This window comes from Mustelus asterias, chromosome 6 (assembly GCF_964213995.1).
Source record: "Mustelus asterias chromosome 6, sMusAst1.hap1.1, whole genome shotgun sequence".
Taxonomy (NCBI): Eukaryota; Metazoa; Chordata; class Chondrichthyes; order Carcharhiniformes; family Triakidae; genus Mustelus; species Mustelus asterias.
The window spans coordinates 84985615-85002626 of NC_135806.1; the positions used below are offsets into that span (position 1 = coordinate 84985615).

The window sequence follows — 17012 nt, forward strand, 5'->3', positions numbered from 1 at the left end:
GCCTTCCAAAATGAATTACCTCACATTTGTCCGGATTAAACTCCATCTGCCATCTCTCCGCCCAAGTCTCCAACTGATCCATATCCTGCTGTATCCTCTGAAGGTCCTCATTGCTATCCGCAAATCCACCAACCTTTGTGTCGTCCGCAAACTTACTAATCAATCCAGTTACATTTTCCTCCAAATCATTTATATATATTACAAACAGCCAAGGTCCCAGCACTGATCCCTGCGGAACACCACTTGTCACAGTCCTCCATTCAGAAACACATCCTTCCATTGCTACCCTCTGTCTTCTTTAACCGAGCCAGTTTTGTATCCACCTTGCTAGCTCACCTCTGATCCCATGTGACTTCACCTTCTGTACCAGTCTGCCATGAGGGACCTTGTCAAAGGCCTTACTGAAGTGTATTGAGAGCTGTTCTTTTTCAGATGAAATGTTCAACCAAGACCCGAATTCCATGTCAGATGCCATAAAAGATTTGAAGTGCAGTGTTTCTCCCAGTGTCCTGGTCAACTTTTATTTCTTAATTAACTAAAATAGATTAAATTGAGCATTGGTAACACTTGGTTGAATGAAGATTTCAGGAAGGCATGTCAGGAGCAACACCTAAAAATTAGGTGTCAATGTGGGGCACCTACAAAACCATGGACGCAGCATACAATAGACAGATGGGTGATTCCACAACCAAAGGATCAGATCAAAACTCTAGAGTTCTACTCTGTCAAGTGTGAATGATGGTGGATAATTAAACAACTAACCAAAAGGGGAGGTTCCACTAATATCTTCATTCTCAATGATCAGGCAAGAGACAAGGCTAAAAAAACACCATCAGCCAGAAGTGCTAAGTGAAATTTGTATCTCAATCGCTCCCGAGTTCCCCAGAATCATAGATTCCAGTGTTCAGCCTATTCGATTCACTCAATGTGATATCAAGAAAAGGGGAAGGCACTGGATACTGCAACTGTAATATTACAAAAATAACGCAGAAGACGCGAGCTCCAGAATGTGCCATGCCCCTAGCCAAGCTGTTCCAGTACAGCTATAAGATAGGCATCTACCCAGCAACGTGGAAAATTGCCAAGTTATGTCCTGTACACAAAAACCAAGACAAATTGAACCTAACCAATTACCATCCCATCAGTCTACTCTTGATCATTAGTAAAATGATGGAAGAGGTCATTAAGTGCTAACAATTGCTTAGCAATGACCTACTCACTGACTCTCAGTTTGGATTCTGCAAAGGTCACTCAGCTCCTCACATCATTATAGTCCTGGTTCAAAGCTGGACAAAAGAGTTGAATTCCAGAGGTGAGGAAAGAGTGACTGCCCTTGACATGTGGCATCAAGAAGCCCTAGCAAAATGGAGTCAGTGAGAAACGGGGGAAATTCTCCACTAGTTAAGGTCAGACCTAACACAAAGGAGTTGGTGGCGGTATTGGAGGTCAATCATCTCCGTTCCAAGACTTCACTGCAGGAGTTCCTCAGGGTAGTGTCCTAGGCCCAACCATTTTCAGCTGCTTCATCTATGACCTGCCTTCCATCACAAGGTCAGAAGTGGGGATGCTTACTGATGACTGCATAATGTTCAGCATTATTTGTGGCTCCTCAGATACCGAAGCAGACCATGCCTAAATGCAGTCAGACCTGAGTCAAATCGAGGCTTGGCTTGACAAGTGGCAAGTAGCATTTGCGTCAGGCAATAACCATTTCCAATGAGGGAATGGGCGTTGCCATTGACCAGAAACCAGACTATCCATATAAATACTGTGGCGGCAAGAGCAGGTCAGAGGCTAGGAATCCTGTGGTGAGTAACTCACCACCTAACTCTCCAATGCCTGTCATCTACAAGGCACAAGTCACAAGTCAGGAGTGTGCTGCAAAACCTTCCGCTTGCCTGGATGAGTGCACTCCAACAACACTCAAGGAGCTCAACACCTTCCAGGACAAAGCAGCCCGCTTAATTGGCACCCCTTCCATAAACATTCAATCCCTTCAGTGGCAGCTGTGTGTACCATCTACAAGATGCACTGCAGAAACTCACCAAGGCTCCTTTGGCAGCACCTTCAAAACCCACGACTGCTACCATCTAGAACAGTGTTTCCCAAACTTTAACATCCCCGAGCTACTTTCTTGAAAATGCCAAATCTCGCAAACCCTTCTTCTGAAAATAAATATTTTGCAGGAATTTTCTCCTTTACTCAAGTAAAAGCAATGATCCTGGAAATATAAAAATTATTTTTATGTTAACACACTATTAAAATTATTACATTATTTATTACATTATTAACTTGCTCATGAAAACAGCAACTCGCATCACTGATTAAGCCGAAACTTGGTGTTAAACTGAAAGGTGGAACACTTTGAGCCTGACAAACCACCAGCTCAGGCTTGTCCAGCAAATAGCTCGCATGCTACAATGTGGCCTGTAAAGCCCCTCTCATGTTGCATCAGGAGTCAGTGATCAAAATGTCAGGAAGATCGGTAAAACAGAACATTTCTGCAAGGGACTGCACGAGTGAGCCTATCAGCAGAAAACATGGGCAGAAAGAGTCTGTAATTAAGCAGCAACAAACACTGGCAGCTGCTACAAATATGTGGTGCTAGAGAGAGACACTGTAGGGCACACAGAACCATACTTGTTTGAATTTTTATCCTTGACCCTTGGAGTGAAAAAATTGAAAAGTGCCTCCTGCCAGCCCCGCCAACACATGGAAAGATTGCACAAGCCTGCACTACCTGATTTCGATATTTTGCTTTCTCATGTCTTTACATTTCCTATTTTCAGCCACTTTGCTATTATGAGGTATAAAACAGTTAAAATAAAAAACACACAAGAACGCTTACAAACTCGTAAATGAGAATAATCACTCAATCTCACCTGAGCAATCCAGCATACGACTGAAGGACTACGCTGATGCTACATTGGCCACAATGACCTTGGCTCCAGTGCTCAAGGTGCCAAAATAGTTGTCTGGTATAGAGTGCATTTGCTCATTTGGTTGGTGCCGAACTGACTGCTGTTTCTGAATAATGCGTTTTACATTTTTCCTTTGAACCTTTCTGATCCTTTCCCAACCCTCTGGCTCAGGCAGGACAAGAACTGTGCAGGGTAGCACATCCCACGGACTTTCTGTCCAGGGCTTCAGAGTCAGATGTTCGGAGGCTACACCACCTTTCTTACGGCACTGACTGCCATAAATCAGGTGGATTTAAAAGTCCAGCCACTTTAAAGCCAGGGAGAAGTTAAGTTTGTTAGCTAAGTGCTTAGAAGTTATGGAAGGGTTTTGGGGTCAGACAGAGAGAGGACATGTCCCCCTTTTCTTCATGCTCTGCCTCTTTTTGTTTGGCTCACGTCCAACCCTTGTTGCCCCTTGTGCCTTATATTGTGACTTGTTGCCTTCTTGTCTCTTGGGCCTTTTTTAAAATTTTCGTTTCTTGGCCTCTTTCTTTCCCTTTTGTTGGCTCTGCATCTTTGGGGTTGGGGGTGGCAGTTGTGCAGCAACTTGGTGGGTGGTGACTGGACATTCTGGGGAAAGCACCAGTCAGTGAAAGGATGGGGTCGGACAGTCTGGAAGGGGTCAGACATTCAGGGATGAGGGAGGTGGACATTTTGATGCCGGGGGTGGGAGGGATGGTTTGGTGTGGTTCTCCATCATAGAGAACCTACAGAAGCTACAACTGGTTTAAATTCTCCCGAATTTTTCTGAACATATGTTTGCAATTTAAATTGCATTTTCAGATGGTCACTAGTGCAGGGCAATTGTCCATCAAAGGTTTGCACTTCCTGGGCAATTGCTGTGTAAACATCACTTTGGGACTTCAGTGGGAAGGTTGGGTTTCTCAGAGCACCTTCAAGGCACCCTGCTAGTTACACAGCCCTGGAGTTTGGAAAGTACTATCTTAAGTTGCTTTGTTGTACTGATGTTTCTTTTATTAGGTTTGCATTCCATTAGTATTTTAATTATTTATGCATATGTCAACTTGTGTTCACAATGTCTGCCAATTCCTTCATACTTGGTGAAAAAAGCACCAATTGGCATATTCCCGTAAGTTTGGAATTTTGGCACTCAACCACTTGGCCATTACAGATTTTTCCCGAGAAATCCCTGAAATATTTTATGAACCCCCAAAGGATTCACTTGCGCAAACTGGCAGCAGTGTATACTATCTACAAGATACACTGCAACGATTCACCAAGGCTCCTTTGACAACACTGTTTAAACCCGTGATCTCTACCGCCTAAACAAACATGGGTAGCAATCACAGGGAACGCCATCACCTGCAAGTTCCCCTCCATGCCACACAACACCCTGACTTGGAATTGTATCAACATTTCTTCATTGGAACTGGGTCAAAAAAGTCCTGGAACTCCCTACATAACACCACTATGGGTGTACCTTCACAGTAAGAAGTCTCACAACACCAGGTTAAAGTCCAACAGGTTTATTTGGTAGCACAAGCTTTTGGAGTGTCGCACCTTCTTCAGGTAAGTGAGGAGTTGTGTTCACAAACAGGGTATATATAGGCACAAACTCAATTTACAAGATGCGTTGGAATGCGAGTCTTTACAGATAATGAAGTCTTAAAGGTACAAATAATGTGAGTGGAGAGAGGGTTAAGCACAGGTTAAAGAGATGTGTATTGTCTCCAGCCAGGACAGTTAGTGCGATTTTGCAAGCCCAGGCAAGTCGTGGGGGTTACAGATAGTGTGACATGAACCTAAGTTCCTGGTTGGTGTACCTTCACCACATGGACTATAGTGGTTCAAGAAGGCTGCTCACCATTGTCTTCTCAAGGGCAACTGAGGACAGGCAACAATTGCTGGCCAAGCCAACAACACCCATGTCCTGTAAATTAAAAAAACACTTCAAGGAAGATAAGTATTTTGGATATTCTGAGTATTGCAGAACAGGAAACATTTTTGTCAAAGTTTTTGGTCTTGCATTTATTAGGCAGTAGGGAGCAGACATATGTAATAGAACATAGAACATAGAACATTACAGCGCAGAACAGGCCCTTCGGCCCACGATGTTGCACCGACCAGTTAAAAAAAAACTGTGACCCTCCAACCTAAACCAATTTCTTTTCGTCCATGAACCTATCTACGGATCTCTTAAACGCCCCCAAACTAGGCGCATTTACTACTGATGCTGGCAGGGCATTCCAATCCCTCACCACCCTCTGGGTAAAGAACCTACCCCTGACATCGGTTCTATAACTACCCCCCCTCAATTTAAAGCCATGCCCCCTCGTGCTGGATTTCTCCATCAGAGGAAAAAGGCTATCACTATCCACCCTATCTAAACCTCTAATCATCTTATATGTTTCAATAAGATCCCCTCTTAGCCGCCGCCTTTCCAGCGAAAACAATCCCAAATCCCTCAGCCTCTCCTCATAGGATCTCCCCTCCATACCAGGCAACATCCTGGTAAACCTCCTCTGCACCCTCTCCAAAGCCTCCACATCCTTCCTGTAATGTGGGGACCAGAACTGCACACAGTACTCCAAGTGCGGCCGCACCAGAGTTGTGTACAGTTGCAACATAACGCTACGACTCCTAAATTAAATAGCGTGGTCTGTAACTAAACTAAAATAAAGAAAAGGATTAGCATCTAGCTTCATACTTCAGCATCCAGCTTGGGATCAAATTAATACTGTTGCATTATATTCTGTTATCGTCCCTTATCCATGCCAGATGGTCCCCTTTTTCCCCCTCTTGCTTTGCATTGCCGCACTTCTTTCCACATCATGCACCCAATTGTTTTTTTTTGCTGTGTAAACTGCACCCTCCCCTTATTTCCCCCAACCCAACCCATGTACACCAGCCCAAGTCTAGTAGCAAATAAACTGAACCTGCTTCGCCTCTTCACACTGCTTCAAGCACAAATGACCTGCACAGATGCACCTACTTGCTGTAGGTGGCGATCTCATGGAAGAAATAATCCATGCTTACAGATACAGAGAATGCAATTTAGGCCTTTGGTGCTGAGTATGGCAACTGAGAGGAGTGCAAAATTTGCCACAAGACTCAGAGCAAGCAAAACTGGCAAAGGGAGGGGGATCAGTGGGTGGGTGGGAAGAGCACTCAAGTGACTGCACCCATTTTGGGCTGCAAGTGCAGATAAGCTGAATGAGTCCATAAAATACTCATGCTGCCATGTACAATGGTGACTTACAGCTGCTTGGACATGAGCACAAGATGGAACATGACTGCATCTCCATTGGGAGATAATCCCATGCCAAGAGACCAACAGGTGTCAAAGCTCCAGTTCAAGGATACTTTCAAAAGAGATAAGAAAGCCCTCAACGTCAGTCACAACAAGTGGGAAACTAGCTGACAATTGATGCAAATGGCGAGATCAGTCATGGGCAGGAATTTTCCACCATGACGACATGTAGTTTCAGAAGCTCCACAGCAGATGCCAACCCTGAAAATAAGGCGCCCAAAGAGATCGCCTCGCACCATGCTGCCTTTCCAGCATCAAGTTTCTCAGTCATCAAAAGAAGCACAGATTATCTCATATGACCTCACCAAAGTTCTGATTCATTATTCCCATCATTTCTCACAGATGGAAAGATGCCAATCCACCAAACAGCAGGCGAATCTAGTCCTCCAGTAGGAATATCAGTTGTATATCTTGTTTCATCGGTGGTTTAAAATAGTTCTTGGAATAAAATTATGCTGTGTTTACTTCCTTCAATATGAATTTCGATCCAGAAGATGGAAGGAGGCAGAAATAGTCACCTCGCGTCTTCAAACAAAAGCAACATTGTATTCACATCATTCTGATAACATTACATGAGCTCATTAATAATAATAATGTTTCTATCATTGGGTGATTGATAAAATAATGTCGCTGGAACATTAGAAATTTAAAAAGGAGAGCCTATGAGGGCTATCAGAATAATTGATATCAAAAGGAGAATACGAGAAAGCAAGAGATGTTCATAGTGGACTGTAGAAAGTTGAGAACAAGGATTAGAAAATAAAATTCCAAAACACAAAGGAGCAGTCAAATATTACAAATATTAGTAGAACAACGATGGTTAAATTGAGATGGAACCCCAAGAATGGAGCATCGACTATTTGTAGAGGTTGATTAAAAAAAAGATTTTCCTTAACTACATCATATCCAAGAGGATATCAGAGAGGAAATGAATTCTGAAGTAGTTTCAAATGAGATAATGCAACATTACGATGGATAAAATGAAATTTTCAAGAAGTTATTTAAGGCAAGATAAAACACCATTTATCCTAGGCACCGTAAAGAGGCGAAACTACAGAGGCTCAATAAATTGTATTTCAAGGCTTTATTGAGTGCTTGAATGTCTTCAATTGAGGATTAAATTCATACATATTTAGAAGAACAGATTTCAAAATGTGAGATCATGCTTGATAAATACGAGAGAATTCATGGAGGAAGTCACAGAGATGGGAGAAATGCAGTAAATATACAGCTCATCTTGATCATTCCAGTGTACTAGGTTGCTCGTGCAAGCTGTGATTCATTGGGTGGTACTCTAGGTTCAAGTCCCACTTCAGGGTCTGAAAACAAAAAGTATACTACTGAGTGACACAGTATACTGATGGGAGTGCTGCACTGTCAGACGTGCAACCTTTTGGGTGAGACGTTAAGCTGAGGCCCATCTGCCCTCTAAAGTGAATGGAACAATTCCATGGCATTATTTGATGAAAAATAGGGGAATTACCCTCAGTGATCTGGCCAATATTATTTTTCAATCAATATCACACACAAAAAAATCTGGTCATGTTTGTAGGAGCTGTGTCTGTGCAAATTGGCTACTGCAATCTATACATTACAATAGTTATTCTTTATTTGCATGGTTGGGTAAGTAGTTATTTAATGTTGAGGTTAACAATCCTCAATGGAATGGATTACATTATTACATCAGTTCTAAAGTACTCTGGCGGTTGTAAAGTGCTCTGGGTGGTGCTGAGGAAAACACTATTTAACTACAAGTCTTTCTTTTATTTGGACCTTAGGAAATCCTTTGAGAAGATACAGTATTTGGGAGATATGAGAGCACATTAATAGGTGTGAAATTGGGAGGGGATAGAAACAGAATTAAAACTGGATTGGAAAAATCAGAGGATAGTTTAACACAACCTTATAATCCCTACAGTGCAGAAAACGGCTATTTGGCCCATTAAGTCTACATCAACTCTCCGACAGAACATCCCACCCAGGCCCTTTTCCTGTAACCCCATGCATTTACCCCACTAATATCCCTAACCTAATCATCTGCGGATACAAAGGGACAATTTAGCGCCGAGAAAAAACCCACATAGACACAGGCAGAACGTGCAAACTCCACACAGTCACCCAAGCCGGAATTAAACCCGGGTCCCTAGAGCTGAGAGACAGCAGTGCTAACCACTGTGCCACCACTTTGTTTTATAAAAAAAAGGTGGAAGTGGATAGCTGTGTCCTACTGAATTCTATTATGTTTACTACATAGGATTACGCAGGATATATGGCACAAACATAGGTCATTTGGCACAACTAGCCCATGTTGACATTTGTGATACATTTGAGCCTCCCCTTTGCTCATCTAAATCTTTCAACTTAACCCTTTATTCCCTTCTCCCTTGTATGCTTGTCTATCTTCCCTTGAAATGCATGTATACCATTTGTTTCAGTCACACTTTGGCAGTGAGTTCCACGCTCTTTGGGTGATGAAACTTCTTCTGAATTCCCACTTGGATTTCCTGGTGACTATGTTATATTAATGGTCTCTTCCCCAGAGTGGAAACACACTCTCCATATCTACATTACCAAATTTCATAATTTTAAAGGCTTCTATTAGGACACCTCTCAGTCTCCCCTTTTCAGGAGAAAGGCAACCAATGCTTTTCATCCTCTTCTACTAATACATTTTGGGATTATCCTTGTAAATCCTCTCTGCAACTCTATCTCTCTAGGAATAAAGCCTTGTGCTTGGCTTACGATTTTTAAGGAGGCCTTGCTAACCTGCAGTGCAACTTTTAGTGACTGATGTATTTGTATTTTGTAAGGATTCACAAGGTTTAAATTTAAATAGCAAAGAACATGAATTTAATTATTCTTAAATGGTCAGTTACATTAAAGATATTAGAAGTACATAGTCACTTATTTTCTAAACCAAATTTCTTAATTCAAATTCTCTTCAACATCCATTTGATTTACACCTCCAAAACACAAGTCAGGTACTTTCAAAATTTGTAAGATTAATCACATGGTCTGAGTCTGCTTAAAAGATTTGAATAAAGGTTGGGATTTCTTAGGACTTCTGCCTACTTCCAGGAGAGTTTTTCCTTCAAATTTCCTCTAACTGTCCCATGGTTGTAGCATCCAGTTCAACACAGGTGAAGCTAGCATCTTTGAGCATTGCCACCTAGGTCAGAATCCTCATGTTCCAATCATTTTAACTTTGGAGTCTTGCATCTAAAACTTTCTCTCTCTCTCTACTCAACTTGGCTATACCAGAAGTCTAACTCACTGTTTAGAGTCCATCAGTTAACAAGAGGTTTAAAATCTTTGAAGCGGACACACCAAACTTCACTGTTGATTGGAATCATACCTCCCACAAAGAAGGATGATTGCGGAAGTTGTTGGATCAACCATCTGAATTCCAGAAGATCACTGCAGGAGTTCCTCCAAATGGCGTCCTAGGCCCAACCATCTTCAGCTGCTTCCTCAATGACCTTCCTTCCATCATAAGGTCAGAAGTGGGGTTGTTCACTGATGCAACTTCTTGGGTACTAAAGCAGTCCATGTCCGCATGCAGCAAGACCTGGATAACATTCAGGCTTGGGCTGATAAGTGGCAAGTAAAGTTCGCCCAACACAAGTGGAGGCAGTAAGTATCTACAACAAGAGAGAATCCAACCATCTCCCCATGACATTTACCGGTTTTAGCATCACTGAGTCTCCCACAATCAACATTGTTAGGAATGGGGAGAGAGATCTGTTTAACCTCTCAATTAACTGAAGAATGTGTGTTTTAAAAATATGCTTTAACCCCATGAGTGCTATGATTGCTAACAAAGGACAGATGTCAAATTTTCTTGTGGAATTTAAAAGATAAATGTTTGTTACTCAACACCTGAAGTATACCCAATCTCACACTAATACAGACACACACTCTGCAAACGATTATGGTTACAGAAGTAGGATGGGTTCAGATCTTGGGATTTAAGAAGTTCTCTGTTATACTTGCTTTACCCTAGGGTGAAGGCTCGAAATGATGCAGACCTGTAAAGCTTCAGAGGTTTAAGAGGACAGATTCACTGTTTAATGTTTGCAATTGCAGATTTCTCGTGTTCCACTCCACTCAAGGTGCAATAGTGAAGTCCTGATACAGTTCCCAAGGAGAGTGTTCTAGGCCAATCTGATTCTCTGCCTACTGGTGTTGCTTAGACAACCTTTCCCTGGTATGAATGTTACTATCCTTTCTCCTCAGAATATGCTTTATTTAAATCACCTTATCCAAAATCTATTTTTTGTCATGTGACCAGCGCAATTCTTTTCATTGTTCTCAAATTGCTTCTGATGGTTACATGAAAGTCCTCGTATCATTCATCCACATATCATCTTAATAAAATGGAGCTTTTCACACCAGGTTGCTGGATTTGAAGTTTTGGACTTTAAAAGTTAGCAACATTAGTGTGAAACCATTTTTAAAAATTCATTAAAGTGCAGCCTTTAACCACAGGAAGTTTGCATTTTGAGGCAACATGGTGGCAGTGGTTAGCACTGCTGCCTCACAGCCCCAGGGACCTAGGTTCGATTACAGCCTTAAGTGACAGCGTGGAGTTTGCACGTTTTCCTAGTGCCTGTGTGGGTTTCCTCCAGGTGCTCCAGTTTCCTCCCACAGTCCAAAGATGCGCAGGTTAGGTGGATTGGCCATGCTAAATTGCCCCTTAGTGTCCCAAGATGTGTGGGTTAGGGGGATTAGCAGGGTAAATGTGTGGGTTTAGGGGTTATCAAACTGTTCAAGGAGCCAATCACGTTAAAGTATTGTCACAGTCACCCAACCGGGAAATAGAAAGCAGGAAAACAAAAACAGCTTTAAAAATGCTTTACATATAGAACATAGAACAGTACAGCACAGAACAGGCCCTTCGGCCCACGATGTTGTGCCGAGCTTTATCTGAAACCAAGATCAAGCTATCCCACTCCCTATCATCCTGGTGTGCTCCATGTGCCTATCCAATAACCGCTTAAATGTTCCGAAAGTGTCTGACTCCACTATCACAGTAGGCAATCCATTCCACACCCTAACCACTCACTGAGTAAAGAACCCACCTCGGACATCCTTCCTATATCTCCCACCATGAAACCCTATAGTTATGCCCCCTTGTAATAGCTCCATACACCCGAGGAAATAGTCTTTGAATGTTCACTCTATCTATCCCCTTCATCATTTTATAAACCTCTATTAAGTCTCCCCTCAGCCTCCTCTGCTCCAGAGAGAACAGCCCGAGCTCCCTCAACCACTCCTCATAAGGCCTACCCTCCAAACCAGGCAGCATCCTGGTAAATCTCCTCTGCACTCTTTCCAGCGCTTCCACACCCTTCTTATAGTGAGGTGACCAGAACTGCACACAATATTCCAAATGTGGTCTCACCAAGGTCCTGCACAGTTGCAGCATAACCCCACGGCTCTTAAACTCCAACCCCCTGTTAATAAAAGCTAACACACTATAGGCCTTCTTCACAGCTCTATCCACTTGGGTGGCAACTTTCAGAGATCTGTGGATATGGACCCCAAGATCTCTCTGTTCCTCCACAGTCTTCAGAACCCTACCTTTGACCCTGTAATCCACATTTAAATTTGTCCTACCAAAATGAATCACCTCACATTTATCAGGGTTAAACTCCATCTGCCATTTTTCAGCCCAGCTTTGCATCCTATCTATGTCTCTTTGCAGCCTACAACAGCCCTCCACCTCATCCACTACTCCACCAATCTTGGTGTCATCAGAAAATTTACTGATCCACCCTTCAGCCCCCTCCTCTAAGTCATTCATAAAAATCACAAAGAGCAGAGGACCAAGCACTGATCCCTGTGGCACTCCGCTAGCAACCTGCCTCCAGTCCGAACATTTTCCATCCACCACCACCCTCTGTCTTCGATCAGATAGCCAGTTACCTATCCAATCGGCCAACTTTCCCTCTATCCCACACCTCCTTACTTTCATCATAAGCCGACCAAGGGGGACCTTATCAAACGCCTTACTAAAATCCATGTATATGACATCAACTGCCCTACCTTCATCAACACACTTAGTTACCTCCTCAAAAAATTCAATCAAATTTGTGAGGCACAACTTGCCCTTCACGAATCCGTGCTGACTATCCCGGATTAATCCGCATCTTTCTAAATGGTCGTAAATCCCATCCCCAAGGACTTTTTCCATCAATTTACCAACCACCGAAGTAAGAATAACCGGTCTATAATTACCAGGGTCATTTCTATTCCCTTTCTTAAACAGAGGAACAACATTCGCCACTCTCCATTCCTCTGGCACCATCCCCGTGGACACTAAAGATTGGATTATACACATGATTCAAAGGAGAACCAATATTATTCGGTAAAAATGTAATTTTAAAAAAATGTTTAGTTTTAAAGATCTAAGTGGTCATTTAACAGCAGGCCAGTTCTGTTCATCAAATTTTATTAGTCACATCATTGTTGAAAAGTGACACCTGATTGAACCGTGTGAAACTTTTTGTGGGGTTTCTAATAGTGATGTGGGAGCAGGAAACTTGAAATTCTCACGGATTTCAACAATTGGTGCCTCTGGGATGGGGTGCACAGCACAAGCTACAGGATTTCCACGCTAATGTGTGCATGCCTGATGTTGCAGTCAATATCAAAGGGATTATGACAGCAAATACTGACTGTTTGCTATTAAACCACCATGTAAAATCTGGCCTTTGAAACAGATGAAGAGACTTGCCAATGCAACTTGTTCCATTTCCCCATTATAAACATTCTTCTGGCTTTCTGTCTCCCAATTTTGAGGTTACAGAGTCTGTCTCTACCCTCATCTTGTGTCCTCAGTGCTTTTACTGAAATTTAATCACATAATATGAAATACACAGAGTACAAACTGCACTAAAATCGGATCTTATCCTATATGCTTTCAAGGAAAGTAATATGTCCCGTATAAATGAATGATTAGATAAATTTGATCAATTCTGCTTTCATTCCAACAGTGGGATTTTCTAACCTACTCTGCAGTACCATACAGCTTTGAGAATCTCACATTAATCATTCTCATATACAGCAACATCTATGTATCAGCCATCAAAATTTGTCTGTTCATAGGATCATAAGAATCAGTCGTTACAAACTGATAGAAAATATGGTGCAAATAGCAGTCATGCAACTAAAACCAAATCATAATTCGTAATTATTTCATAAAAAATAACAAGATGAGTATTAATATTTCAATTGAGTACATCACTCTAGTCATCTAAAGCTCAGTGCTCCGATTTTCCCATTATAATCATGAAGTTTTAACATAGAACAGTACAGCACAGAACAGGCCCTTCGGCCCACGATGTTGTGCCGACCTTCATCTGAAACCAAGATCAAGCTATCCCACTCCCTACCATCCTGGTGTGCTCCATGTGCCTATCCAATAACCGCTTAATAACATCTTCATTAATACAAAACAAAGTTCTGAAAACTGAGCTTTGAACATATATTCCATCTTTGTACTGAATCAGCAAAATGTGAACAGATTTTATACTAGACTCTGCAAAAACTATAGCTACCTAAACATAACTGGTGATTCAGGACAAAAAAGAGGTGAGAGAACTGAGAAATTATGATTTCCAATGATGAGTCCTGATCGTATATTTCAGAATGAATCTGAGAAATAGCACTCTGATTTCATTTAAACTACTGAATCTACTTCTTTTAATGACTGGGGTAAAAAGTCAGTTACCATGATGTACTACAAGACTTACCTTTTATTCGTTCCAGTAGGTCAACCTGTCCAGCAGAAGCCAGAGCCAGAGCCTCGTCTTCAATGCTACCCTGCAGTTGCTTCAGGACCTCCTGCAGCACGAAGTGAAGCACAATCAGAATGGCTGTAATCATACTGAAACTCAACGTACAAGTCAAGTTGCATGCTGCTCAGCAGCCATGCATACCAGCCTTCAGCTGAATGGAATCAACCAGTACCAAGAGCATCACAAAAATCATTTTGGGCCTACAAGTTTCTAATTCCATTTTATAAGAGAAACAACTGAAATGAAATTCTGAACTGACTATACAAACTATAACAGATTTACTATGTCCTTTCACTTGAACTGGCACTTTTCTGATCTTTCTAATCCCTTGGTAAAAGTGTTCACCTATATCAGAAACTAATTTTCTTTGCCACAAGATAACCCTGTAAAGGAAAACGTTCCCAACAGATCTTGGCAAAGGAACATACCTAACTAACAGAAATGCTGTGTGTGTATTAATTTAAATTGCATTTGCATCGATTACATATTGGCATTGTGCAGCTCCAATCAGGAGCAGCTGCTCTTACTTGCAATCTCTCCATTAATTTGGATAAATGAAGCTTGCGGTTAAATAACAATTTCAGAATCACCTTTGTGAATCCCAGCACTTGCAGATTGATGCTCGTCTTCCAGCTGGAAAACACAAGCCTATGAATTCAAAGTATCTATATCTCAGCTTCCCACAGACTGTTCAATGCACCCTGCACAACTGTTCAACACTAACCTGCTTCCTACAATATTGACCTGAACTTTGAGTTAATTCAATACTCAATTACGAACAATATATTTCAAGATATGATGGTTGTGGTACACCAAATATTGCAAAAGCTAACATTCAGGGTTGCAGTTTTGAGTCTCTTACATGTGAATGAAATATGTTCAAATTTGTTTTTCTTATTTATTCTTTCATGGCATGTGGGCATCACTGACTGGGCCAGCATTTGTTGTCCATCTCCTATTGCACTTGAGAAGGTAGTTACACCTTCTTGAACAAACACAGTCCACCCACAATGCTGTTATGGTATTTATCAAGATTTGACCTTCCAAGTGAAGGAACAGTGATATAGATCCAAGTCAAGACAGAGGGTGGTGTTCAAATGCATCTGCAGCCTTTGTCCTTCTAGGTGGTAGAGGTCACAGGTTTGGAAGGTGCTGGCAAAACATCCTTGATTGAGTTGCTGCAGTGCATACAGTAGATGGCACACACTGCTGTTACTTTGCATCGGTGGTATGGGAGTGAATGTTTAAGGTAGTGGATGCCAGTCAAGTCAGCTGATTTGTCCTGTTGGATCTGTACTCAGCTAAGTAAGTGAAGAATCCCCCTGACTTGTGCCTTGTAGATAGTGGACAGGCTTTGACAAATCAGGAGAAAAGTTACCATTAATTTCCAGTTTACCTGCTCTTGCAGCCACAATTTATGTGGCTGACCCAATTAAATTTTTGATCAATGGTAACGCTCATGCAATTCAAATTTATGATCAAAAATATGAACTTTTGAGTATAAACCCAAAATGGAGTCAAGAAGTCAGGTGGCCTTTTCTTTCCTGCCAATACATATACAGCTGCAAGGACCCTAAGCCTGTGCTTGTGTTGGGCGAACTTTACTTGCTACTTATCAGCCCAAGCCTGAATGTTATCCAGGTCTTGCTGCATGCGGACATGGACTGCTTTAGTACCTGAGAAGCTGCATTAGTGAACATTCCTACTTCTGACCTTATGATAGAAGGTCATTGAGGAAGCAGCTGAAGATTGTTGGGCCTAGGACACTATTTGGAGGAACTCCTGCAGTGATCGCCTGGAATTCAGATGGTTGATCTAACCAAATTCCACAATCATCTTTCTTTGTGCGAGGTAGGACTCTAACCAGCAGTGGAGTTTAGTATGCCAGCTTCAAAGATTTTAAACCTCTTGTTAACTGATGGGCTCTAAATAGAGAGTTAGATTTCTGGGATAGCCAAGCTGAGTAGAGAGAGAAAGTTTCAGATGCAAGACTCCAAAGTTAAAACTATTAGGACATGAGGATCCTGACCCAGGTGGCAATGCTCAAGATGCAAACTTCACGTGTGCTGAACTGTGACGCTACAACCATGGCTCAGTTAGAGGAAATCTGAAGGGAAAACTCATCTGGAAGTAAGCGGAAGGCCTGAGAAATCCCAACCTTTATTCAAATCTTTTAAACCGTACTCAGACCATGTGGTTACTCTTCCAAATTTTGACAAGTACTTGACTTGTGTTTTGGGGGTGTAAATCAAATGGCTGTTGAAGGAATTTGAATTAAGAAATTTGGTTTAGAAAATAAGTGGCTATGTACTTCTAATATCTTTAAGGTAACTGACCATTTAAGAATGTGCAGTTATTAAAATTCATGTTCTTTGCTTTTTATTTCATAAAATTATTTAAATTTAAACCTTGTGAAATACAAATACATCAGTCACTAAAAGACCTCCTTAAAAATTGTAAGCCAAGCACAAGGCTTTATTTCTAGAGAGATAGAGTTGCAGAGAGGATCTACAAGGATAATCCCAAAACGTATTAGAAGAGGATGAAAAACATTGGTTGTCTTTCTCTTGAAAAGGGAAGACTGAGAGGTGTCCTATTAGAGGTCTTTAAAATTAAGAAATTTGATCGTGTAGATATGGAAAGTGTGTTTCCACTCTGGGAAAGAGACAAATAATATAACAGTCACCAGGAAATCCAACTGAGAATTCAGAAGAAGTTTCATCACCCAAAGAGTGTGAAACTCGCTGCCAAAGGGTGTGACTGAAGCAAATGGAATACATGCATTTCAAGGGAAGATGGACAAGTATATATGGGAGAAAGAGAATAAAGGGTCAAGATGAAAGATTTAGATAAGTAAAGGGGATGCTTAAATGCAACACAAATGTTAACATGGGGTAGTTGTGCCAAATGACCTTTTTTGTGCCAGACATCCTGTGTAATCCTATGTAGTAAACAGAAGCTTCATAACAGAATTCAACA

The 17012-nt window shown here is 41.6% G+C and overlaps 1 protein-coding gene across 4 annotated transcripts in view; it reads right to left on the reverse strand.

The window, feature by feature from the left end:
• apc (APC regulator of WNT signaling pathway) overlaps window positions 1-17012 on the reverse strand; it is a 187815-nt gene that overhangs the window by 73872 nt on the left and 96931 nt on the right. For 2 of the 4 annotated variants that reach the window (XM_078214660.1, XM_078214661.1), the window contains exon 3: window positions 13989-14079. The exons of the other annotated variants lie outside the window; for them this stretch is intronic. In XM_078214660.1, coding sequence (XP_078070786.1) covers window positions 13989-14079 — 91 coding nt within the window. The remainder of the gene's footprint in view (window positions 1-13988; window positions 14080-17012) is intronic. 4 annotated transcript variants of the gene reach the window in all.